Raw genomic sequence first — 25,337 nt, forward strand, 5'->3', positions numbered from 1 at the left:
GCGGACTCCTTCCACTTCCGCCGCCGCCGCCGCAACGGGACCGGGCTGAGTTGCTGTTTGTTCCGAGCCGCTACCCTCGCCGTTGCGATGCCGCTGGAGAACCTGGAAGAGGAGGGTCTGCCCAAGAATCCGGACCTACGCATCGCGCAGCTGCGCTTCCTGCTCAGCCTGCCGGAGCACCGCGGGGACGCGGCCGTGCGCGACGAGCTGATGGCAGCCGTCCGCGATAACAGTGAGGCCGGCGCGAGAGCCGAGTCAGCGGCCTAGGCCTGGGCAGCCCCGCGCTCCCGAGCCTGCGGGGTTTTCCACAACGGGGCTCGCGACCCCGGGGCGCCCCTGCGACGGGGTCCCCGAGACCAGACCTGGCCTTTGCGCCCCTCGGGGCTTTCCTTTTGTCGGGGGCGCCTTCTGGGACCTCCAGCCTTGCCCTCAGAGGTTTGCATCTCTGTGCGCCTCCCACCCTGGGGCCAGCCTCGGGGCGGGGGGCGGGCGGATCCCGAGGTATTGAGCCCCGTGCCAGGCACGGAGGAGAGACATGACTTACTGGCATTAGCGACTGGTCTCGGGGACTTCAGCATTGCGGGTGGAGGGGAAACTTGGGTCGGTTCCTTTCGCCCTTCCTAGCAGTGAATGGCAGCGGGCCCCGTACCCTTGTACGCACGGGTCTGAGTGTGTGTGTGTGTGTAAACAAGCTTAGCCTTTCCCTTGTTGGAAGACTCTGTGGGAACAGAAGCCGCCGAGAGGCAAACCGAGGTTGTCCTCCCCCCGACCCTAGTAGAGGGCGGCGGTGACAGGCATGGCCCTGATGCTGACCGCCCAGCCCTTTACCAAGCTCTGTCCTATTCCTTCCTCCTGGCAGGTAGGCGACTGGTGGATGACCTCGCAGTCGTGTACGAGGAAGGAGTGGGTAGACACTGAGGTTAGGGCAGGACGGGGCCTCACTCCTAAGCCACATCCCTCTTGTTCGCTCTCAGACATGGCTCCTTATTACGAAGCCTTGTGCAAATCCCTTGAGTGGCAGATGGACGTGGACCTGCTCAGTAAAATGAAGAAGGCAAATGAAGACGAGTTGAAACGTCTGGACGAGGAGCTGGAAGATGCGGAGAAGAATCTGGGAGAGAGCGAAATCCGAGACGCGATGATGGCAAAGGCCGAGTACCTCTGCCGGATAGGTGACAAGGTGAGTGAGATGGCCTCCCCTCTCTGTAGAGCCTGAAATGGGCACTGTGCAAGGTTAGTAATGTCTCATTTTAAAAACTAACGTCCTTTTCCACCAAGTGCGGAGGTAACCTGCTTGCCTGAACTAGTGAATCAGTGCAAAAAATTAATAAAGAAAAAGTTAGTAGTCTTCTTGCTACACCCATTCTGTCACCTGCCCCCAGACAGCCACCGGTGTGTAGTCTTCCCCCTCCCTCTCTATGCCAATAAAACAAAGTGCCTGTTCGGAGGTGTTTGTTTATTTATTGTTTTTACAAAATTGGGATCATTCTCAGTAGTTCACTTTTGTAACGTATCCTGGTTGGGAAGCATTGGTTCTGGTGCATTTTGAAAATTATTGTTTACACAGATAATCGTCTCCTTGTAAGAAACTAAAATATTATAGTTAATGGTGAAGTTCTATTTGGTTTTTCTTTATTCTCTATCTCCTCAGATAATCCTTTAAATTCTTTTATTGTACATTTCCACACATGTGTATGTACTTGTAGAAATTAGGTAGTATTGGTTTAAAAAGTTTGTTTTACATCAATGGAATCGTAGTGTACTCATGTTGTCCCGTTTACTTTTTCATTCAGCATTATATCTGAGTGACTTCCTGTGTTAATGTTCCTAAATCTTGCTCATTCTGGTTGACTGCTAGCTAGGAGTCCATGGTAGGGCTATGCTGTAGTTTATTTAGGTATTCAGTGGTTGGGTATGTGTGTTGTTTTCAGCTGTTTTTGCTAGGACAAGCCACTGCTGTAAACACATGCCTGTGTGTGTGCCTCTTTGTGTATATATGCTCATGTTTCTCTAAGGTGTATTCTGTGAGATGGAATCTCTGGGACGAAGAACAGTTTTTATCTTAGTATGTGTGGCCTGTTCTCCTGCACAGCAGCCAACGTAATTTATACTCCACTATCAGGGCACAAGAGGGATACCCACAAGCATTGGATCTTTTAAATTTTTTTACTTAGTAGTTCTGTAATAGTGGTTAAGAGGATGGGCTTTGAATGTCCTAATTTTAAGCAGTGCACCCTGAAGTATTTACATAATGGATGACACGGTGTCAATATAAAAAAATTAAATAGTGTGAGCTCTTGGATAAGATTGCTTGGGTTGTATTTCTGACTTCAGTAATTATGATTTACTCCTCTGTATGAGTTTCCTCATCTGTTAAATAGGGATAATGATAGTGCCTAGGGGCAAAGAGCTTAAGACTAGTCCCTGCTGCAAAGTGCTGAAATGTTAAATGGTACGAGCTATTATTATTTAGTTTAAATTTAAAACAAGTTTTTTTCTTCTGATTATAAATTTAGGGTTTGGAAAAAAAGAAGCTTTGGTCATTGTAAAAAGTTGGAAAATACAGAACGGTTTAAAAATAGCTAATAGTTTGTGTGGCTTTCTAGGCTGTGTGTGGTTTGCTTTGGTTTGGTTTTAAAGAGGATGAATTATTACACGTGAATGAGAAACTTAAAGCTTTTGATTCAGGCCTTAAGGAATTTCAACAAGGATGTTTGAATCAACATCAGGGGGTTGTAAATCGGTGATGTTCTAATAATATGTTCCATATTTGTTAAATAGCCTTCTTCTAAAAAGAAGAGTTGTCTTTTTTCCCTCCTGTTTAATTTCTTGTTTTAATATTTTATTTTGTGTACTATTACTAAATAATGGACTTAGTGCATTTTTATTATTCACTGTGGTGTATTGATTACAGTCATTATTCTTTCCGGTGCTCAATTTGTTACAAGTTTGTTAGTGCAGGTTCCTTCAAGATGGTTTCTTGGTCCTTTTGACATGATCTCCTTGGTCTTCCTTATAACAAGATGTCACAGGCTCACCTGTTATTTTCACTCTCCAAACCTGGAACCATCCATTTCTCCTAGGATCCCTGGTTTCTTTTACTGGGTGATAGTATTTGAAAACCGAGATCTTAGTACTGGGTGTGCCCATTACTGTCTTGCCAGTCTCTTTTTAGAAATGTATGAGGCATAACTAATAATTACGTAAAACGAAGCCAGACACATACTAAAAGGTACCAAGTATAAACAAATGATTTTATTCATGTTCATTTTTTTGTTTTGGGGGGTTGTTTGTTTTTGTTTTGTTTTGGTTTTTTTTTTGTGTGGTGGTGGTGGTAGTTTTTTTTGCTGTTTTTTGGCCAGGCCACGTGGCATTGTGGGATCTTAGTTCCCCAACCAGGGATCAAACCGCATCCGCTGCAGTGGAATCTCAGTGTCTTACCACTGGACTGCCAGGGAAGTCCCACATGTTCATGTTTTAAAAGCAATAAAAACATTTTATTCCACAATGATTTGAGATAGAATTGTATATTTAAATACTCAATTGTGTTCTAGTAGTCAGTGATTAAGATAAAATATTTATTACCCTTTAGGTGATAAGATTGACAGTTTACAGTAATTTTACAGTAGTGTATTGTAATTGTTAAAGGAAAAAATATAGAACAAAGAAGAATAAATAATGGTGAATAAATTATGAATGTGTTTCTTCCATTGTTTTCTAGAATATAAGTATATGCTTAGACACAGTTGATGTGTTTTTTATAAAAGTGGAGAGAATCGTATAAGGAGCCCCATGCAATTATCCCCCGGCTTTAACAAGATCAGCTCATGGCCATACTGTTCTATCTCTACTCCTACATGTTTCCCCAACTCCTTGCTAAGAAAATCCTAGACAGCTGTTAGCTTTTGAAACTTTTAACCTTTTCTCACCTGTTGCCTTGGTTCTCTTGACAGGAAGGTGCTCTGACAGCCTTTCGCAAGACATATGACAAAACCGTGGCCCTGGGTCACCGACTGGATATTGTGTTCTATCTCCTTAGAATTGGCTTATTTTACATGGATAATGACCTCATCACACGGAACACAGAAAAGGCCAAAAGGTGAATTTTATTTTTTCATTTTTTTAGTGTTTTATTTATTTATTTTTTGGCTGTGTCGGGTCTTAGTTGCGGCACACGGGATCTTTGTTGAAGCACGCAGGATCTTTTTGTTGTGGCGTGCTGGCTCTTCGTTGTGGTGTGTGGGCTTCTCTCTAGTTGTGGCATGCGGGTTTTCTCTTCTTTAGCTGTGGTGTGCAGGCTCCAGGGCGCATGGGCTCTGTAGTTTGCGGCACACGGGCTCTCTAGTTGAGGCGCGCAAGCTCAGTAGTTGCGGCGCGCGGGCTTAGTTGCCACACGGCATGTGGGATCTCAGTTCCCTGACCCGGGATGGAACCCGCGTCTCTTGCATTGTAAGGTGGATTCTTTACCATTGGACCACCAGGGAAGTCCCCAGAAGGTGCGTTTTAGCAGTGGGGATTTATTCCCTCTAAATTATGATGCTACAGATAAGAAATTGATGTAAGAAATTTACCTATTTTTTTTGTTTCCAACTAGTAAATTTAGTCAAATAATTAATGTTCTTACTTACAGAAATGTTCTCTTTAAATTTTTCTTTTTGGTCTAAGTTGTTAAAAGCTGTTTTCTCTTTCATAATAACACAAAACTTGTAAAAAGTGGCACACTGTTTATTTCCAGATCATCACCTTACTGTTTTGTATTTTATAGCTTGATAGAGGAAGGAGGAGACTGGGACCGGAGAAACCGCTTAAAAGTATATCAAGGTCTTTATTGTGTGGCTATTCGTGATTTCAAACAGGCAGCTGAACTCTTCCTTGACACTGTTTCAACGTTTACATCCTATGAACTCATGGATTATAAAACCTTTGTGACTTACACTGTCTATGTCAGCATGATTGCTTTAGAAAGACCAGATCTCAGGGAGAAGGTAATGACTGGATCATATTTAAAGAATACCCCTTAAATACACAAAAATACACCTTAAATACACAAAAATCATTAAAGCACGTATTTGTTTTTAAAAAAAATTTCTAGGTAATTAAAGGAGCAGAGATTCTGGAAGTGTTGCACAGTCTTCCGGCAGTTCGGCAGTATCTGTTTTCACTCTATGAATGCCGTTACTCAGTTTTCTTCCAATCATTAGGTAAGGATAGAGTTGCTCGTTTTGACTGTCTGTCTTCATCTTATTCCTGACCCTGTTTGCAGATAACCTAAGATGATTTTTCACATACATGAAAAGTATAGTGTGCAGACAGCTGTAGGGCTTTGGTCAGTACAGCTAATCTTTTGCCCATCTTGTTTAGAGGGGGGTTAGCAGACTTTGATCAAGTGCTTTTGTGTGGTCCAGGAGGTAAGATTGATGTTTACATTTTTTAAGGATCGTTTAAGAAAACAGGACAAAGAAAACTACATAACAGCTCTATGGCTCTCAGCGGCTAAAAATATCAACCATCTGGCCCTTTGCCGAGGAAGTTTGCCTGACCCCTGGTTTAGAGTCTTACTGGGATGTAAGGCAGAAAGTGAGCAAATGGTTCGAAGTACTGAGTTTTAGAATTGAGATCTTGAATCTCCGTTTGATTGAGTTGATGTTAATTGAGTTGAATTCAACAATGGGTTATTTATGCAACAGCTAAATCTTTGTGCCGATTTGCAAATCATTTTCAAGGGATGTTGTTTGAGAAAATCTGTTGAAAGTGCTTGTGGTGTTCAACCCAAGGGTCCTTCCCAGATGATTTTCCTAAAACTTAAATAACTTGGCATTGATAATTCTCTTGTTTGTGCTGCAAGTTTCAGTAAGTATTTGGTTAATAAGTAGGTAGAATTTACAAAACATGGGTTAGGAGGACTCCAAATGATGGTCTTCTGTGTTTGGAGTAGGTTTTGGCCCAGTGTTTATGGAGTGCTTTCTGCATAAAGTTAGGCTGCTTTATGGGAATTCATACTACTCCCGTCATGCAGTGTGGGAACAGGGCTCCTCAAGTGTGAACGACCTGCATGGCCCTGTCTTCCCATATGTGCACGATGGGTGGGTTTGCACCCAAGGTTGTACTTCAGAATTGCCCTTCTCCCTTTTTTCTGCGTGTGGATCTCGTCATTATTCTGCTCAAATGTGGCGCTTTTCCCTTCTTCCTTCAGTCCAAAAATTTTAAAAATCCCTTCTCTGCATTCCTAGTCTTATTTTAGTCTTATTTTATCTTATTCCTAGCCCCATCCTCTTTTTTTATTGAGATGTCAATCACTATAAAATTCAGTATTTTAAAGTGTGTAATTTCAGTGGTTTTAGTATATTGACAAGGTGTGCAGCCACACCACTAATTCCAGAACATCTTCATCACCCCAAAAGATGTTCTGTACCCATTAGCAGTCACTTCCCGTTCCTGGTTCCAGCCCCTGGTCTTTCTGTCTCCATGGATTTGCTTGTTCTGGACATTGCACATGAATGGAATTACACAATATGTGGCCTCTTGTGCCTAGCTGCTTTTGCCCAGCATAATGCTTTTACTGTCCTCCATGCTGTAGCGTGTATCAGTGCTTCATTCAGTTGAGAGCTGAATGATAACGCCGTTGCATGGATATACCACATTTCATTTATCCGTTCATCAGATGGTGGATACAGTATAAATAACGCTGTAATGAATGTTTACAAGTTTTTGTGTGGACACAATGTCTAGTTTCTCCTGGGGATATACCTAGTAATGGAATTGGTGTGTCATATGGTAACTCTTTGATTAACTTTTTGAGAAACTGCTGAACTGTTCTCCAAAGCAGCTACACAATTTTACATTCCCACCAGCAGTGTGTGAGAGTTCCAGTTTCCCCACATCTGATACTGGTTATTGTGTGTCTTTTTGATCGTAGGCGTCTTAGTGGGTGTGAAGTGGTATCTTACGGTTCTGATTTGCATTTCTCTGATGACTAGTGATGCTGCATATTTTGTCATGTGCTTATTGGTCAAATGCCCTATTTTTACTTACTTAATTTTTTTTAATCTTTATTTTTTTTATTTTTCGGCCATGCCGCGTGGCTTTCAGGATCTTAGTTCCCCGACCAGGGATTGAACCTACACCCTTGGCAGTGAAAGTGCAGAGTCCTAACCACTGGGCCGCTAGGGAATTCCCTGCCCCATTTTTTAAACAGCAAATTATTTTGTGATTCTTTTTTAGAGTTTTTCTCTACTGCTACTTGAGATAATTAAGAGTAGACCTTACGCTTTTTTCCTTTGTAGTGATCTTGACACCAGCACAGTGCCCGTATGTTATTGAGTGCTCTGTGTAACTGTAATTTAAGAGAAAAATGGGGGGAAGTGCTATCCTAGTGTGATGAAATTGATGGCTTTTGGAAACTTTTGAATGGTTAAGGTAATCTCTTTCCATCTTCCCCATCCCTACTGGCAACCTTTTAAAATTTACTCATTTCCCAGATAGTTTTTTATTTTTATTTTTTTTTAATATTTTAATTTCATTGTAGTATAGTTGATTTACAGTGTGTTAGTTTCAGGCGTACAGGAAAGTGGTTCAGTTATACATATACATATATTCATTCTTTTTTAGATTCTTTTCTCATATAGGTTATCACAGAATATTAAGTAGAGTTCCCTGTGCTATACAGTAGGTCTTTGTTGGTTATCTATCTTATATATAGTAGTGTGTGTATGTTCAACCCGAGCTCCTGATTTATCCCTCCCCCTCCCGTTTCCCCTTTGGTAACCGTAAGTTTATTTTCGATATCTGTAAGTCTGTTTCTGTTTTGTAAGTAAGTTCACTTGTATCTTTTTTTTTTTTTTTTTTTTTTTTGCGGTACGTGGGCCTCTCACTGCTGTGGCCTCTCCCGCTGCGGAGCACAGGCTCCGGACGCGCAGGCTCAGCGGCCATGGCTCATGGGCCCAGCCACTCCGCGGCATGTGGGATCTTCCCGGACCGGGGCACGAACCCGTGTCCCCTGCATCGGCAGGCGGACTCTCAGCCACTGCGCCACCAGGGAAGCCCTGTATCTTTTTTTTTTAATTAGATACCACATATGAGTGATACCATATATTTATCTTTCTCTGTTTGACTTACTTCACTTAGTATGATAATCTGTAGATCCATCCGTGCTGCTGCAGATGGTATTACCTCATTCTTTTTTTGTGGCTGAGTAATACTCCATTGTATATGTGTACCACACCTTCATTATCCATTCCTTTGTCAATGGACATTTAGGTTGCTTCCATGTGTTAGCTGTTTTAAATAGTGCTGCAGTGAACATTGGGTTGCATGTAACTTTTCGGATTATGGTTTTCTCTGGATATATGCCCAGGAGTGGGATTGCTGGATCATATTGGTAGTTCTATACATAGTTTTTAAAAGATCCTCCATATTGTTCTCCATAGTGGTTGCACCAATTTACATTCCCACCAACAGTGTAGGAGGGTTCCCTTTTCTCCACACCCTCTCCAGCATTTATTGTTTGTAGACATTTTGATGATGGCCATTCTGACCCTTGTGAGGTGATACCTCATTGTAGTTTTGCTTTGCACTTTTCTGATAATTACTGATGTTGAGCATCTTTTCATGTGCTTTTTGGCCATCTGTATGTCTTCTTTGGAGAAATGTTGATTTAGATCTTCTGCTCATTTTTATTTTTATTTTTTTGGCTGCATTGGGTCTTTGTCACTGCGTGTGGGCTTTCCTCTGATTGCGGCGAGCAGGCTTCTCATTGCGGTGGCTTCTCTTGTTGAGGAGCACAGGCTCTAGGCACATGGGCTCAGTAGTTGTGGCCCACAGGCTCTAGAGCACAGGCTCAGCAGTTACAGTGCACAGGCTTAGTTGCTCCATGGCATGTGGAATCTTCCTGGGCCAGGGCTTGAACCCATGCCCCCTGCGTTGGCAGGCGGATTCTTAACCACTGCGCCACCAGGGAAGCCCTGCCCATTTTTTGACAGCATTGTTTGTTTGTTTGTTTTTGACATAGAGCTGTGTGAGCTGTTTGTGTACTTTGGAGATTAATCCCTTGTAGGTTGCTTCATTTGCAAATATTTTCTCCCATTCTGTGGGTTGTCTTTTCCTTCTGTTTATGGTTTCCTTTGTTGTACAGAAGCTTTTACGTTTAATTAGGCCCCATTTGTTTATTCTTATTTTCATTACTCTAGGAGGTGATCAAAAAAGATATTGCTGTGATTTATGTCAAAGAGTGGTCTGCCTATGCTTTCCTCTAAGAGTTTTATAGTGTCCAGCCTTACATTTAGGTCTTTGATCCATTTCAGGTTTATTTTTGTGTATGGTGTTAGAGAATGTTCTAATTTCTTTTACATGTAGGTGTCCGGCACCACTTATTGAAGAGACTGTTTTTTCTCCCTTGTATATTCTTGCCTTCTTTGTTGTAGATTAATTGACCATAAGTGCCTGAGTTTTTATTTCTGAGCTTTCTATCCTGCTCTGTTGATCTATATTTCTGTTTTTGTGCCAAGTACCATATTGTCTTGATGACTGTAGCTTTGTAGCATAGTTCGAAGTCAGAGGGTTTGATTCCTCCAGCTCCGTTTTTGTTTCTCAGGATTGCTCTGGCTATTCAGGGTCTTTTGTGTCTCCATATAAAGTAAAAAAACTTTTTGTTCTAGTTCTGTGAAAAATGCCATTTGTAATTTGATAGGGATTGCACTGAATCTGTAGATTGCCTTGGGTAGTACAGTCATTTTGACAATATTGATTCTTCCAATCCAAGAACATGGTATATATCCTTCCATCTGTTTGTGTCCTCTTCAGTTTCTTTCTTCAGGGTCTTACAGTTTTCAGAGTACAGGTCTTTTGTCTCCTTTGGTAGGTTTATTCCTAGGTGTTCTTTTTGATGTGATGGAAAATGGGATTGTTTCCTTAATTTTTCTTTCTGATCTTTTGTTGTTAGTATATAGGAATGCAAAGGATTTCTGTGTATTAATTTTGTATCCTGCAACTTTACTGAACTTTACTGAATTCATTGATGAGCTCTAGTAGTTTTCTGGTAGCATATTTTCTATGTATAGTATGTTATCTCCAACGGTGACAGTTTTACTTCTTTTCCAGTTTGGATTCCTTTTATTTCTTTTTCTTTCATTGCCATGGCTAGGACTTCCAAAACTATGCCGAATAGAAGTGGTGACAGTGGCCATCCTTGCCTTGTTGCTGATCTTAGAGGGAACGCTTATAGCTTTTCACTGTTGAGAATGATGTTAGCTGTGGGTTGGTCATATATGGCCTTTATTATGTTGAGGTAAGTTCCCTCAGTTCCCACTCTGGAGAGCTGTTATCATAAATGGGTGTTGAATTTTGTCAAAAGCTTTTTCTGCATCTATTGAGATGATCATATGGTTTTTATTCTTCAGTTTGTTAATATGTATCACACTGATTGAGTTGTGGATATTGAAGAATCCTTGCATACCTGGGATAAATCCCACTTGAGTATGCTGTGAGATCCTTTTAGTGTATTGTTGGATTTGGTTTGCTCGTATTTTGTCGAGTATTTTTGTGTTTATGTTCATCAGTGATACTGGCCTGTAATTTTCTTTTTTTTTGTGGTATCTTTGGTTTTGTGTCAGGGTGAGGGTGGCCTCATAGAATGACCCTGGGAGTGTTTCTTCCTCTGCAATTTTTTGGAAGAGTTTCAGAAGGACAGGTGTTAATGCTTCTCTAAATGTTTGACAGAATTCACCTGTGAAGCCAGGACTTACGTTTGTTCGAAGTTTTTAAATCACTGTTTCAATTTAAGTACTTGTGATTGACCTGTTCATATTCTGTATTTCTTCCTGGTTCAGTCTTGGAAGGTTGTATCTTTCTAAGAATTAGTCCACTTCTTCCAGGTTGTCCATTTTATTGGCATGTGGTTGTTTGTAGTAGTCTCTTATGATCCTTTGTATTTCTGTGGTATCCCTTGTAACTTCTCCTTTTTCATTTCTCATTTTATTGATTTGAGTCCTCTCCCTTTTTTTTCTTGATGAGTCTGGCTACAGGTTTAGCAAGTTTGTTTGTCTTCTCAAAGAACCAGCTTTTAGTTTCATTGACCTTTTCTATTGTTTTTTTCTTCTCTATTTCATTTATTTCTGCTCTGATCGTTATGATTTCTTTCCTTCTACTAACTTTGGGTTTTGTTTGTTGTTCTTCCTCTGGTTGCTTTAGGTGTAAGATTAGGTTGTTTATTTGAGATTTTTCTTGTTTCCTGAAGTAAGAATGTATTGCTGTAAACTTCCTTCTTAGAACTGCTTTTGCTGTGTCCCAAAGGTTTTGGCCCATCATGTTTTCATTGTCATTTGTCTCTAGGTAATTTTTGATTTCCTCTTTGATTTCTTCAGTGAGCCATTGGTTGTTTAGTAACATATTGTTTAGCCTCCATGTGTCTGTGTTTTTTACAGTTTTTTTCCTGTAACTGATTTCTAATCTCATAGCGCTGTGGTTGGAAAAGAGGCTTGATACGATTTCACTTTTCTTAAATTTACTGAGGCTCAATTTGTGGCCCAAGATGTGATCTGTCCTGGAGGATGTTTAGAAGAATGTGTATTCTGCTGCTTTCGGATGGATGGAATGCTCTGTAAATATCAATTAAGTCCATCTGGTCTAATGTGTCCTTTAATGCCTGTGTTTCCTTACTGATTTTCTGTCTGGATGATCTGTCCATTGATGAAAGGGGGATGTTAAAATCCCCTGCTATTATTGTCTTACTGTCAATTTCTCCCTTTATGGCTGTTAGCATTTGCCTTATATATTGAGGTGCTCCTGTGTTCGGTGCATATATATTTACAACTGTCACATCTTCTTGGATTGATCCCTCGATCAATATGTAGTGTCCTCCTTTGTCTCCTGCAAGTCTTTATTTTCAAATCTATTTTGTCTGATATGAGTACTGCTAGTCCAGCTTTCTTTTGATTTCCATTTGCATGGAATACCTTTTTTCCATCCCCTCACTTTGTCTGTATGTGTCCCTAGATCTGAAGTGGATTTCTTGTAGATAGCATATATACGAGTCTTGTTTTTATATCCATTCAGCCAATCTGTCTTTTGGTTGGACCATTTAATCCATTTACGTTTAAGGTAATCATCAATATGAATGTTTTATTGCCATTTTGTTAATTGTTTTGGATTTGGTTTTGAAGGTCTTTTTTTCTTTCCTTCCTCTTTTGTTCTCTTCTCGTGATTTGATGTCTGTCTTCAGTGATGTGTTTGGATTGCGTTTTCTTTTTTGTGTCTCTATTGTAGATTTTTGGTTTGTAATTCCCATGAGGTTTTGATATGGCAGTCTGTATATGTACAGGATGGTGTTAAGTTGCTGATCTCTTAATCTCAAATGCATTTCCAATATCCTGCCTGTGTACTTTCCTCACAATTGCTGGTTTTGATATAATATATACGTGTGGATGATTTCCTACCGTTACTTTGTATTTACCTCTACCAGTGAGCTTCTCCATTTGTAATTTTCTTGATTCTAGTTGTGGCCTTTTCTTTTTCGCCTAGAGAAGTTCTTTTAGGATTTGTTGTAAAGGTGGTTTGGTGGTTCTAAACTCTGTTAGCTTTTGCTTGTCTGTAAAGCTTTTGATTTCTCTATCGAATCTGAACTAGAGCCTTGCTGGGTAGAGTATTCTTGGCTGTAAGTTTTTTCCTTTCATCACTTTAAATATATCATGCCACTCCCTTCTGTCCTGCAGTTTCTGCTGAAAAATCAGCTGATAATCTTATGGGGGTTCCTTTGTATGTTATTTGTTGCTATTCCCTTGTTGCTTTTTACATTTTTTCTTTGTCTTTACTTTTTGTTAGTTTGATTAATATGTGTCTTGGAGTGTTCCTCCTTGGGTTTATCTTGTATCGGCCTCTCTGTGCTTCCTGGATTTGAGTGTTTCCTTTCTCATGTTAGGGAAGTTTGCAGCCATAATCTCTTCAAATATTTTCTCAGGCCCTTTCTCTCTCTCTTTTTCTTCTGGAACCCCTATAATGTGAATGTTGGTGCATTTAGTGTTATCCCAGAGGTCTCTGAGACTGTCCTCATTTCTTTTTTTTTTTTTTTTTAATTAATTAATTTATTTATTTTTGACTGCATTGGGTCTTCATTGCTGCATGCGGGCTTTCTCTAGTTGCACAGCGACCGGGGGCTTCTCTTTGTTGTGGTGCGCGGGCCTCTCATTGCGGTGGCCTCTCTTGTTGTGGAGCACGGGCTCCAGGCGCGCAAGCCTCAGTAGTTGTGGCACTCGGGCTCCAGAGCGAAGCCTCAGCAGCTGTGGCGCATGAGCTTACTTGCTCCGCGGCATGTGGGATCTTCCCGGACCAGGGCTCGAACCCGTGTCCCCGCATTGGCAGGCGGATTCTTAACCACTGTGCCACGAGGAAAGCCCTGTCCTCATTTCTTTTCATTCTTTTTTCTTTATTCTGTTCCGTGGCAGTGATTTCCACCATTCCATCTTCCAGCTTACTCGTTCGTTCTTCTGCCTTAGTTATTGTGCTACTGATCCTTTCTAGTTTATTTTTCATTCCAGTTTTTGTGTTGTTCATCTGTTTATTCTTTAAATCTTCTCTTTGTTAAACATCTCTTGTAACTTCTTGGTCTGTGCCTCCATTCTCTTTGAGATCTTGGATCACATTTACTGTCATTAGTGTAAATTCTTTTTCAGGTAGGTCGTCTACTTCCTCTTTATGTAGTTGTTCTTATGGATTTTTATCTTGTTCCTTCATCTGAAACACATTGCTGTCTCGTTTTGTCTGATTTTCTGTTTGTGGTCGCCTTTCTGCAGGCTGGAGGATCGTAGCTCGTCTTGCTTCTGGTGTCTGCCCTCTGGTGGGTGAGGTTGGTCCTGAGGCTTGTGCAGGCTTCCTGGTGCGAGGGACTGGTGCCTGCTCACTGGTGGGTCTTGTCCCTCTGGTGGGCAGGGCAGTGTCAAGGGGTGTGTTTATAGGTGGCTGGGAGCTCAGTATGGCTTTAGGCAGCCGGTCTGCTGATGGGTGGGGCTCTGTTCCCATCCTGCTGGTTGTTTGACCTGAGGCTTTCCAGCACTGGAGCCTGTAGGCTGTTGGGTAGGGCCAGGTCTTGATGCCAAAATGGTGACCTCCGGGAGAGCTCATGCTGATCAATAGTCTCTGGGGTCTCCCCCCAGAGACTAGTGATTGGTGTGAGCCACAGCCAGCCCCTGCCTCCCCAGGAGACCCTCCAAGACTCACAGTTAGGTCTAGCCCTGGCTCCTGTGGAGTTGCTGCTTTGTGCTGGGTCCCAGTGTACATGAAACCTTGTGTGCGCCCTCCAAGAGTGGCGTCTCTGTTCCCCCCAGTCCGGTGGAGCTCCTGTACTCAAGGCCCACTGGCCTTCAAAGCTTTTGGGATTCCTCCTCCCAGTGCCAGACCCTCAGGCTGGGGAGCCTAATGTGGGGCTCAGGACTCTCACTCTTGTGGGAGAACCTCTGTGATATATTTATTTTCCAGTTTGGGGGTCACTCGCCTGGCAGGAATGGGATTCGATTATGTCACAACAGTGCACCTCCTGCCGTCTTGTTGTGGCTTCTTTTCACTGAGTGTGAAATATCTGTGTTGGTAGGTTCCAGTCTTCTTTATCAGTGGTTGTTCAGCGGCCGTGATTTTGGTGTTTTTGCGACAGTAGGTGAGCTCAAGGCCTTCTACTCTGCCCTCTTCTCTGGCATCGAGTGGTGGCTTTTAGTTTGGATGCTTGCTGCCTCTTTGCTCAGCGTGTGCTGGCTGTTATCCACTCGATATGGGTGTGCAGGTATAGTGGCCCTTCCCGGTATAGCGGGGTTAATTAGCACTTGGTGCCTTGTGGCGGGTCTCATATGGGTGGCTGCTGTTCGCACACTTCTGGGACAGCGGGGACAGGGCCTGGTGCCTGCTCGTGATTTCCCGGATATTTAAAATACAAAGGACAGATAGTTAAATCTTTTTGACAACAGTCATCATTTGTATCATTTACTCTCTCCTTTTATGTACTAAGGCATGTAGCATTTATTTGGTTTTATATATAAATAAGCCTTTTTGCTTCTCCAAATATACATAGACTTTGTACTATAAAATATTTTATTTGAAAGATAAAATAGCATCCTTTTCTGGGTAATACCTGATGGTTTTCAAAAATTAAAAATAAACTGAGATGAGACAGTCCTAGGTCCAAATTCATTCACACGTTCACATGCACAGAGTTCTTCCGGAATAGAAACATTTTAAGATTGTTATATATCCTTCCAGAACTTTTATTCATTATATGTACTTTAAAAATCAGAAAATAACACACCAAAAAAAACCCCAGAGTTTTTTGTATACATGGAAAATTTTCAAACTGTATCATAGAAAGAAGAAAAAGTTTCTCTAGCCTTTGATTGCCCAGGTCATTTCTCTAGAGGCAACTACTGATTTCACGTTCCAAGGGTGTCCGTCCAAGGGCATTTGTATCCAGACGTATAAGCACGTAACACCTTTAAACACGTGTGGGTGTATTTTACATGCAGTTTTGTAAGTAGTTTTTTTTTTCTTTAAAATGTATCTTTATGTCTTTTAGAAATAGCTGGTATTGAGTCAGTATTTTTACGTGGCTGTCGGGCATCAGACGCTGTGTATGTAGTGGCAGATCAAACAGGCAGAACTCCTTGCAACTGCCAGTTATCCTTTTTTAAGGACCTTAGAACTTCAGTGTATTGAAATAATGTATTTTCTCTGGACCTACTGCCTCATCCTTTGTTAGGCCTCTCAGTGACTAACTGGCCCAGGCTTGGTCATTGCCCTTATCTCTATAATTCTGTCATCAAATACATATGGATGGCAGTGATTTCCAGATTCATGTCTCCAGCCCCACACTTGCCAGTGAGCATCAGACCCAAGCCTTGGGATCTTTGACTTGGGTGTCTGACAGGGGAATCCACCTCAACCCTGCTGAAGTGTAATGTATGAATCCTTCCCTCCCCACCTCCCCCCACCACCACACACACACACACAAAGCAACTCAAAAAAAAAAAAAAAAAAGAAAAATTCTCCTTCTCCAGGGATTTTTATCTTGTTCAAGCCAGAAACATAAGTATATTCTTGAATCTTTTGTCTTGCTTACCTTCTGTATCCTTGTAGCTGTCCTCCTGCTACGTTCTGAACCTGCTCTCCTTTCTGCTCTTGGGCTTAGCCAGGCTCTTCCTGCCTTGGATCTTTGCATTCTTTGTGTTGCTCTAAGCCTCCTGCTCTCTGCAGGGCAGGTTCCTCAGAGAAGTCTTCTCCTGTCGACTCCAATCCCATGGAAGCCCTCCTGTTCACTATCACATCAGTTTTATTTTCCTTACAGAACTCCTTCTTTTCAGAGTACCTTCTTTATTTGTTCATTTATTTATCTCCTCTCTTTGAAAATTTAGTTGCTGTGGCAGCAGAGATCTTGTCTTTTGGTTTCCTACCGTATCCTCATTATTTAGAACAGTGATAGATAGTAGTAGATGTTCAGTAAAATAATTTGCACTTGTGTGTGTGGATTGCTCATTAATACTCTGTATACACTTTGTAGATAAAGGCTGTTAATTTCTATCATGTTATAAATCCATCCTCCAGTTTAATCAGTTTATCCAAAGGGAGGTCCTTATAATTGTCATGTCATTCATTGCAGCTGTTGTGGAACAGGAAATGAAAAAGGACTGGCTTTTTGCTCCTCATTATCGATACTACGTGAGAGAGATGCGGATTCACGCATACAGCCAGCTGCTCGAGTCATACAGGTCATTAACCCTGGGCTATATGGCAGAAGCCTTTGGTGTTGGTGTGGAGTTCATTGATCAGTAAGTTTAAATAACATCATGTCAGTTTACTTTTTACACTTACCTTTGCATGTGTGAACTTGTATATTTTCTCCATTTACATTGCTTCCCTCAATTATAAAAACAAGATCTAAGAATTTTCCTTTCAATATCAAAACAATCATATCCGTTATCTCTGCTTTCATGTGTTTCTACCGTAGTAGCAAAGATGGGACAGAAGTCTACTTTTAATAGTAACTGGAGCAGAAGTCGTCTCTGTTACGTCTTTGTGAGCCACACTGCTGCTACAGCAGTGACTCTTAGGACCTAGTGTGAAGTATAAGATAGATAGAGAGCTATTTCCTCTGCTAATGCCTTCAGTTTTTTGGTTGCTACTGCAATTCTGGGCAAACTGGTTGTTAAAAATGGAACTTCCAGCGCTTGAATCAGATTCATCAAATATGTATTAAAGCCTTAACTGAATGGGTTGGCATTGTTTCAGGTCTCTGTCTTCATGGAGTTTCATTCTAGTTATGGGGAGAGTTGGCAAGTAAGCAAATAAACTTGTAAGTCAATTCAGATAGAAGTGAGTCTACAGAGATAATACAGTGGCACAGAAAGATGCGTAGCTGCAGCATGGTAGTGGGGGTGGGGGGGTAGCCGTGGGAGAGTCAGGTGGTGTACGGTCGTGTAGGGCCTGGTGGGGAACTTGGGTTTTAATCCAGGCGCTGTGGCGAGCCACTGGAGCATTTTAAGCCTCCGGTGGGTAACACGGTTCCATGCTGTCTTAACACACACTGGATGGGGAGACCAGGTGGTCTGTTCAGCAGCTCATGGAGGAGATGTCCCCGTGTCTTGGACGCAGGGTAGTGGGTGTAGAGTTGGGGAGAAGTAGATGTTCAGAATGTGAGCTGTCCAGGGGTATCTAGATATTTAAGTGGTTCCCAGACATCAGCCTTTTAACTTTGAAGATGTAGTTTGCAGTGGCTCACAGTGAAAAACGCACTTTTTAATGAAGCTGCATTTCATTTTAAAAGACCACACTCTCTTTAGCCATTTTGGGTTTTTTTCTAATATTTTATTATGAAAAATTTCAAACATGATGAACATTGTAAAGAGTTACACTGTAAAGTCCCATAGATCCTTGATTCTGTAATTTATTAACATTTTGTTATATTTGTTTTATCACCTTCCATCTGATTTTTAACCGCTTGAAAGGAAGTGTCAGACACCAGTACATTTCACCCCCAGTCATCTTAGCATGCATAGATGACTGGGGGGTGCTTGTTTATGGGTGGGCGGGTTGGTTTTGAGTAATCTTTACGTTCAGTAAAATGCACAGATCTTAACCGTACCCAAACTATGGAGCCAGAAATTTCCTCCTTCTCTTCTGTGAAAGAAAAAGAGGCAGTGATGGTGGCTTTTGTTGGTTATCCTATCCATACCAAAATAGAAGGCTGCGTTCCCTCGGTTGGTTTGGTTTTGTTTCACTTCTGAATTGAACTCGTGTGTGAAATTGGTAACCACTGCCCAAGAGCAGTGTTGTAAACGTGCTTCTCATGCGGCAGTGTAAGGAGTGGCTTCCTGTGGTGGGCAGTGCACAAAAAGCAGGGGCCGGTCTGGCTTCCTAGCCTTTAGTTTCTTAACTGTGCTGTGGTGGTGATAAAGCCGTGTCCACTGGTTGGGAGCAGTGCGAGGCTCAGTTGAAGCTGTGGATAAGATGCACAGAAGCAGGGGAGTACCAGTTATATAGACACACTGCAGTGTTCTGCTAGTCATTACAACGGCATCTGAATTGATGCTATGTGGTACATTTCTGGTGGTATTTCTTAATTGTTCCCCATGGTCTCAGACCAGCTTTAGAGGCGGAGGTTGTCAAGTACATACCGAGCTGCAGTTGTTGTTACCAGAATAGGCCTTCTTTGAAATATCTGATTCACGCCTGGGTTTTCACAGATTGTTTTCTTCCCTCCTAAAATGATTTTGGATGATTGAACAACGATTGTACTTCCACTTCCTTAGACTTAATAAGATATTGTCGGAGAAGGGGACCAGGCCATTATTTGAATAAACCAGGCCTTCTGTTGACATATGTAAGGTTAGAAACCATACCCATGGGCTGTATTCTCCCATTTTGTTGGTAGGTGGTTTGTTTGGGGAAGATGAGTCATCTTGGGATATGTTTGATTGATTAGCACACGGGGAGGCAACAAAAACGTCGCCTAGGGAATGGGACTTGAACACGGATTTAGGGCATTAAGTAGTTAAACTTTGGTGGTGTAACCAGAAAGGAGACTCTGCTTACTCTTAGTGTACATAGTTCAGAGTGAGCATAACTAGGAGTCAGAAAAAGTGCCCCCGAAATGGGCACACCACAGATGGCTTCCCGTGGGCATTGAGACTGGCTGTCATTGCGTATTTAGGCTTTTTATAGGAAGTGGTGGGGAAAAGGACATTTCAGATGGAGGAAATAGCAGAGAGATTTAGGAGCATGGTTGAGAAACCAGCAGCCTAGGTGCACGGGATGGAACGTGTGGTGATGGGCACAGGGAGGTCCAGAGCAAAGCATGGGAGGAAGATACTAGGTTGGATCTGAAGGGATGTTGTAAAGTTGTTGAAGGGATGTTGTAAGTTGTTTAGAGTCTCGTCGTGGGGGGGGGGGATGGGGGTGGTAAATGAAGGGCTGAACTAGTCTGGTGATGGTGGGCATGGGAAGAAGCAGTGGAATTGTCAGCCTGGGTGTCAGCAGTTGACTGGGAGGTCTTACCTCAGGGCATTCTTGAGTTAGAGTTTGCTTGTACGTCAAGTCTAGTGCTGTTCTCCTAAGATTCTTCTCCCCTGCTGTTCTTTGGATCTGGGTAGGACTCACAAGGCTGGTTATATCTGGTTGGGTAGTTTTCTCTGTTACTTCGGTGCCAGTGGGTTTTGCAGCTGCACTCTGGAGATGCAACTATGTACACTGCTGGAAAATGAACACAAGTGAGTTTAGAAACAGTGCTGATCTCTTTTAATTTTTAGATTTTTACCTAAAGCCACTCAGTAACATAACTCAAAAACCAACAGTTGAATTTTTAATGAGTACAGCACTACAGCATGCTCTATAAACATTGTTACACATAGTTCTCACTAGTTTTAAGATAACCTCTAGCTTAAAATCTTCAATAGCATAACTTCCCCATCGTTCAAGCCCATCACCAGATTTTCCAAAATTGCACATTTCCTTATTGAAAAGGAATAGTGGGGCTTTCACCACTGACTGACCAGTGGCAACGACATACTGCAAACATCTTTTAGCCACGTTTTCATTTGGTTTTGGACTTGATTTTGGTAGTGTTTTGCTATGTAGAAATTGTCTTTACATAATCGAGTTTATCGTTTTCTCCTTACATGGTTTCTGGCATTTGTGATAATTAGGCTGCCTCAACACCATTCCGTGAGCCAACCTTTCCCCACTGACTTGAAATGGCACTTCCGTTCGAGATTTGGTTCTTAAGATTTGGAGTTCCTTTCCTGTTGGTGTTTATGTGCTAGGATCAAGATGTTTTAGTGTCTGTGACAGTAATCTGTCACATAATTTTTATTTGGAATCAGATTTTTCTTAATTAGGAGCACTCCCCCTAATTAATCTCCAAATTTAACATAAATGGATTATCTTAAAGGAGTCAGCTTTCCGTTTATTCTCTTTGGCAGCATTGGAAAGCTGTCTTCATGTAGCTCTAGTGCATTTCTGAGCATTTTCTTTCTTCTCTGTGTCATATGGTGGTAGATAGACCTGGATGGTGGGCTTCACTGCTGATGCTGCTGTGGAGCCAGGTGTGTGACTGTTGTTTAAGTAACTGTCTTAAATTAGGGGGTTTGGGTTGTGACGGGATATACTCACAAATGCCTTTTTTCACATTCCTAATCTGAATTTATTGTGGCACGTTATTCCGTCTTAAAAATAATTGGAACGCTTTCCTTCCCTCTGTGCTCTGAAGGATTTTCAAAATCCTTAGAGTTCCCTGCTCCGGAAAGGTTAAGTAGAAGAAGGAAACTGGATGGTTTCATCAGGTTCCCCCGCCCCAGTAAAGCTCATTATTTTCCTCATGTTTAATTTTTCTAACCCCTTCAGGTTTTTTCCTGAGCACTTCTGTACCTGTGAATGGCTTCATTCTTTGACCACCTACGCTTCATAGGAATAGGCACTTGTAGGGTCACGTTAATGCTGGTAGATAAGACACCTGCAATACACTGGAGACCATCTTCTCAACTACTGCGCAGTGCATCAAAATGTTACCTTGAAAGACAAATCATGTGTTTATTTATATTTTTCTAAGAATTGTCTATAAGGCTAATGCTAAAGGCTTTTTTTCCCTTTCTGTCAATTAGGGAACTCTCCAGATTTATTGCTGCTGGGAGGCTACACTGCAAAATAGATAAAGTGAATGAAATAGTGGAAACAAACAGGTACTCTTAAGTTTGTGTATCAGTTGTAATACTGCACAAAATAAAGGGCACCCTTAAAAGAAGAGTGCCTTCTTTTTAAAGTAGGTCAGCTATTGTTATGGAGTAATGTGACTGGTAAATAATTCATTTTTTTCTTCGATTTATTTATAGACCTGATAGCAAGAACTGGCAGTACCAAGAAACTATCAAGAAAGGAGACCTGCTATTAAACAGAGTTCAAAAACTATCCAGAGTAATTAATATGTAAGAAAAAAAACCCTCATACACCAAGGATTTCCTGTAGAGGTGCTTACTTTACTTTGTGCCCAGTTGAACTGTATAAAATAAATACTGCATGGTTTCTTTCAGTTTACTTTTTTTGACATCTCTAAGAATGGGGTCCAGTAATGTTAAAATAATGTCACATTTGCATCATCTGAACAGCTCTGGTTTATGGTAAATGGTTACAGAGACTACAGGACTTAAGTTCTAATCCTGACTCCGCCTCTTCAGTAAAATAGGGGATCATGCATGTCATCTCTTACCTTTAAGCCTTCTGAATTTTACGAAGACGATGCTGTATGATTAAACGCAGTGCTTAGTACATAGAAGACAGACGAGAAATGCAGTGTATTGTAAGCTTTCCCTCAGAAACAAGTATCTACAGAAGACAGGAAGTTACTCCTCCTTTTTTGAGGCTACCAAACCCTAGATTCTAGAATCTGCCGCCAAAGCCAGTCTCACTGAAGATTTTAGCTATATTGGCAAAGGGAATCTTTTTTCCCAATTATAAACTTAGTGAGTCAGAGGGGGAGAAGTGCTAGGAAGAAAGAAATACAAAACCAGATAAAGGTGATTAATAGGGCATGAGAGCTCTCTGCTATAGGGTGTCATAGAAGGCCTCTCTAGTACCGTGATACTTACAGAAAAAGGAGAGAGAGACCACGAGAGCAAGTATCGAGGGAAGAAAGTCGCTGGAGGTTTTCAGCAGAGGAATGGCCCAATTTGACCTACCTTTTAAGTGTCACCATGGCCCTGAGCTGCAGGGACGCTGGGGAGTGGTGGAATAAACTGTAGAGGCAGCCGGATTTGCTAAGAGGATCCCAGGCTTGCTGAATGGTGACCTTGACAAGAGCAGTTTTGGTAGAGCTGAGTTAAAAAGAGACTGGGAGATGGCATTTTACTGTAAAAAGGAAGGGGAGAGAAGTATGAGGTTTTGATTCATTTTTTTAAGAGAGCATGTTTACATTGCTGATGGGAATGATTCATTAACATATTAGAGGAAAAAACAAAACACATGATCTCAGTGGATAATCTGTTGAAAATAACTTGAAACAAACATTCATTCTTCATTAAAAACTTGAGTAAAACTACGAGTAATAACAGGTTGGGAAAGCAAAGCCCTCTTGCAAATGATATACTTAATGGCAAAGTATTAGAAGCACTGCCTTAAAAGTCAAGACAGTGGCAGCCGTCAGTACTGTACTGAAAGAGGGGCCACTGACTGCCAAGGAAGCAGGGACCAGAGCTGTGCTCTGACAGGAGCTTCCTGCAGGTGCTGTGGACTCTTAAAATGCGGGATGGATTTCTAAAAACGCTTATTTATAAAACCTTATTAACAATGATCACTGTAATTTCTTGAAGAAATTGGTAATATGGGGGCTTCCCTGGTGGTGCAGTGGTCGAGAGTCCGCCTGCCGATGCAGGAGACACGGGTTCGTGCCCCGGTCTGGGAAGATCCCACGTGCCGTGGAGGGGCTGGGCCTGTGAGCCATGGCTGCTGAGCCTGCACGTCCGGAGCCTGTGCTCCGCAGCGGGAAAGGCCACAGCGGTGAGAGGCCCGCGTACCGCAAAAAAAAAAAAAAAAAAAAAAAGAATATGCTCATTGCAAAAGAAATTCAGGATACTAAAGTGGACTTGCCTTGTCATTCTACCCTGCAGAGGTAATAACGCCTATTAATATTTTGATGAATATTCTCTATATTTAGTCCTATGCATTTGTATTTTTTAATACAAAATCAGAGTCTCTGTGTTAGCTTCAGAGTATCAGTTTGGAAGTGAAAATAAAACTGGAACCTAACCTAAGACATTTCTTTTTAATGTGGCCATATGGTATAGGAGAAATGAGCACTGGACACTGCAGCTGGAAAACCAAATTCTGATCCCAGCTCTCCTCGTGCTGGCTCTCTGATGCTGGGAGAAATTACTTCCTGGAGGAGAGAACCAGGCTTTATTATGAGGTTCATTTATATGAACACATTACAAACTATAACACATGCACATTAATTACCAGGAGTGTTGGCAGAAAGCTGTCACATAAAATTAATAAACTGGGCCATGTAAGCCATGTTTTATGGGAAAAACTGAGAAGTTTTTTGTATTTGACCACCTCATTGATGTTTTTCACTTATGTTTGTTATGTAGTAAGACTACGTAGAATGCCAATTTCAAACCTTGGTTCTCTGCTTTTTGACCAGTGGGGGTATTTTAAATCTTGATAAAATCCTCGTCGAGGAAGTTTTAGGCCCAGGCCCTTATTTCTCACAATTGCATAAACAAAAGGTTCAGAAACCTAAAACAAGTCAGGACGCCAAAGGAGGCTTCCTGAAGCTACCAAGCTGCAAACTGGTCACCGATGGGCAGCAACTGTCATCGGCCCCCTGACCCCCATACGTTTTTTAAGAAAAAAATGTGTATGGTTGCCATCTAAAAATTGAAAGACAATTCAAAAATCACCTATTATCTAGCTTCTCTGGAAAAATGGACAGATCAGGTTAACTCTGAGCTCACATTTCCACTCCAGCCGAATGGCTAGCACATCTCCCCTCCAGCAGGCCCGGTGCATCCGGCCTGCCCTGTTTGTTACCTTACGGTACCTGCCTGGCTCCACTGCCATTTGAGTTTGTTGTCCCGGTCCCAGCCCCCTACCATACACCTGGGGTTGATGATCAGCAGCCTCCGTTAATCACCTAGGAGAATCCATCCAAAGAATTAAAGTCTTAATTTTCTGGTTAGTCATGAAGGGCACACATATCACAATATGAAAATAAGATTATCATCAAATGATAGTTCTATTTGCTAAGTGATAATAGCGCTAAAACACTTTCACTGTGTTTAGTCCCTTTTCAGTACTGATCAAAGTTGGCAACCTGTCACTTTTAGCAACCCTAGTCTCATAATACACTATTCAAGTACAAAATGAAGTCACTGGGATGAACGATTTTGTCATTGTTCTCTAAAACCATAACATCTGTGCATCAAATTTATCCAGTGAAATAAGTATTTATAAGCTTTGTCAAATTTTGGTAATCTATTTCCTAAATGAGAAAAAAATAGATCAATTTTTCATTGACTAGCAGTCTTTTAGGAGTGGAAATACTGTCTACAAGCATTTTTGTTATTAAGTGTCTACACCTAACTTTTACCTAACCCAGTGGCTGCAAGGATAACCTACCTCATTTGTTCACGGAGCACACACAACTGCAGTGCACGTAACGTTTTGTGACTGAACACAGGTAGTCTTCAGTAACCTGACCAGGCATTAATAGTAATTGATGGATGGAAGGTTTACTGACCATTAGCAAATCAATTGTATAATTAATTCTAAATTAATCCCTGGTGCTGTCTGAAACCTGTTTTTGAAGATTAATAGCTGATACTTGACATCTGTCCCCCTGATTACAGGGTAAAAAAGGGAGAGGGGCTGTGATAATCCCTCATCCTTCTAATTCTACACAAATTTGTAGTCGTTAGTAACTAACGTCACATCTCCACAACAGCTATGGGGGAAGTGAAGTTACATGCCTGTCTGGAAAACATGAAAGGCTCTAATTATCACTGGTTTTGGTTTCAAAACCATTTTGCATTATTCTTCTGTCTCGGAAGACCTACAAAGGGTATCAAGAATGTGGGTCAGCTTGGTCCAGGCCATTATAATAACCCTGAAGTGCACAGTACCTCTCATCATTTGGAAATCTCCTGTGGTGGCATAATCTTCCCTGTGCAGACTGGATGTAAGAAATAAAAGGTGCAACATCAGCCTCCTGCCCGGCAACTACGTATCGTAAGACCTGACACTGCCTTGGGGAAGGGACCACTTAGTCAAGACTACCAGTAGGTGGCGTCCTGACAACGGTACTAACCCTCCCTTTTAGAAGTTAT

At 41.7% G+C, this 25,337-nt stretch overlaps 1 protein-coding gene and 1 long non-coding RNA gene across 5 annotated transcripts in view; one reads left to right on the forward strand and one right to left on the reverse strand.

Annotated features, from left to right (window-relative positions):
• On the forward strand, window positions 1–23,053 carry PSMD6 (proteasome 26S subunit, non-ATPase 6). 2 transcript variants are annotated; one of them, XM_030867631.2, is made up of 8 exons: window positions 1–232; window positions 975–1,180; window positions 3,954–4,099; window positions 4,766–4,985; window positions 5,093–5,201; window positions 16,625–16,793; window positions 21,120–21,197; window positions 21,348–23,053. In XM_030867631.2, exons 1-8 carry the CDS (start codon window positions 88–90, stop codon window positions 21,442–21,444), a joined length of 1,170 nt encoding a protein of 389 aa, XP_030723491.1. In that variant the 5' UTR covers window positions 1–87; the 3' UTR covers window positions 21,445–23,053. The 2 variants fall into 2 exon arrangements, with proteins under 2 accessions (XP_030723491.1, XP_030723493.1); XM_030867633.2 differs by lacking the exon at window positions 1–232 and adding an exon at window positions 239–435.
• LOC115859055 (uncharacterized) overlaps window positions 17,817–25,337 on the reverse strand; it is a 10,799-nt gene continuing 3,278 nt past the window's right edge. The window contains exons 2-7 of one of the 3 annotated variants that reach the window (XR_009566039.1): window positions 24,053–24,145; window positions 23,258–23,382; window positions 22,191–22,359; window positions 20,887–21,027; window positions 19,519–19,713; window positions 17,817–18,723 (exon numbers count right to left, since the gene is read on the reverse strand). This is a non-coding gene — a long non-coding RNA (uncharacterized lncRNA). Of the gene's footprint in view, window positions 18,724–19,518; window positions 19,714–20,886; window positions 22,360–23,257; window positions 23,383–24,052; window positions 24,146–25,337 lie in introns of all 3 variants that reach the window. The other 2 variants (XR_009566040.1, XR_009566038.1) reach the window with 2 other exon arrangements.

This window comes from Globicephala melas, chromosome 11, assembly GCF_963455315.2.
Source record: "Globicephala melas chromosome 11, mGloMel1.2, whole genome shotgun sequence".
NCBI classification, from domain to species: Eukaryota; Metazoa; Chordata; class Mammalia; order Artiodactyla; family Delphinidae; genus Globicephala; species Globicephala melas.

Bases quoted from the DNA above. Each gene is read 5' to 3' on its own strand.
- PSMD6 (XM_030867631.2), top strand. From the start codon at position 88: ATGCCGCTGGAGAACCTGGAAGAGGAGGGTCTGCCCAAGAATCCGGAC. The intron at 5,202-16,624 runs GTAAGGATAGAG...CATTCATTGCAG, and splicing joins AGTTTTCTTCCAATCATTAG to CTGTTGTGGAACAGGAAATG. The intron at 21,198-21,347 runs GTACTCTTAAGT...ATTTATTTATAG, and splicing joins GAAATAGTGGAAACAAACAG to ACCTGATAGCAAGAACTGGC.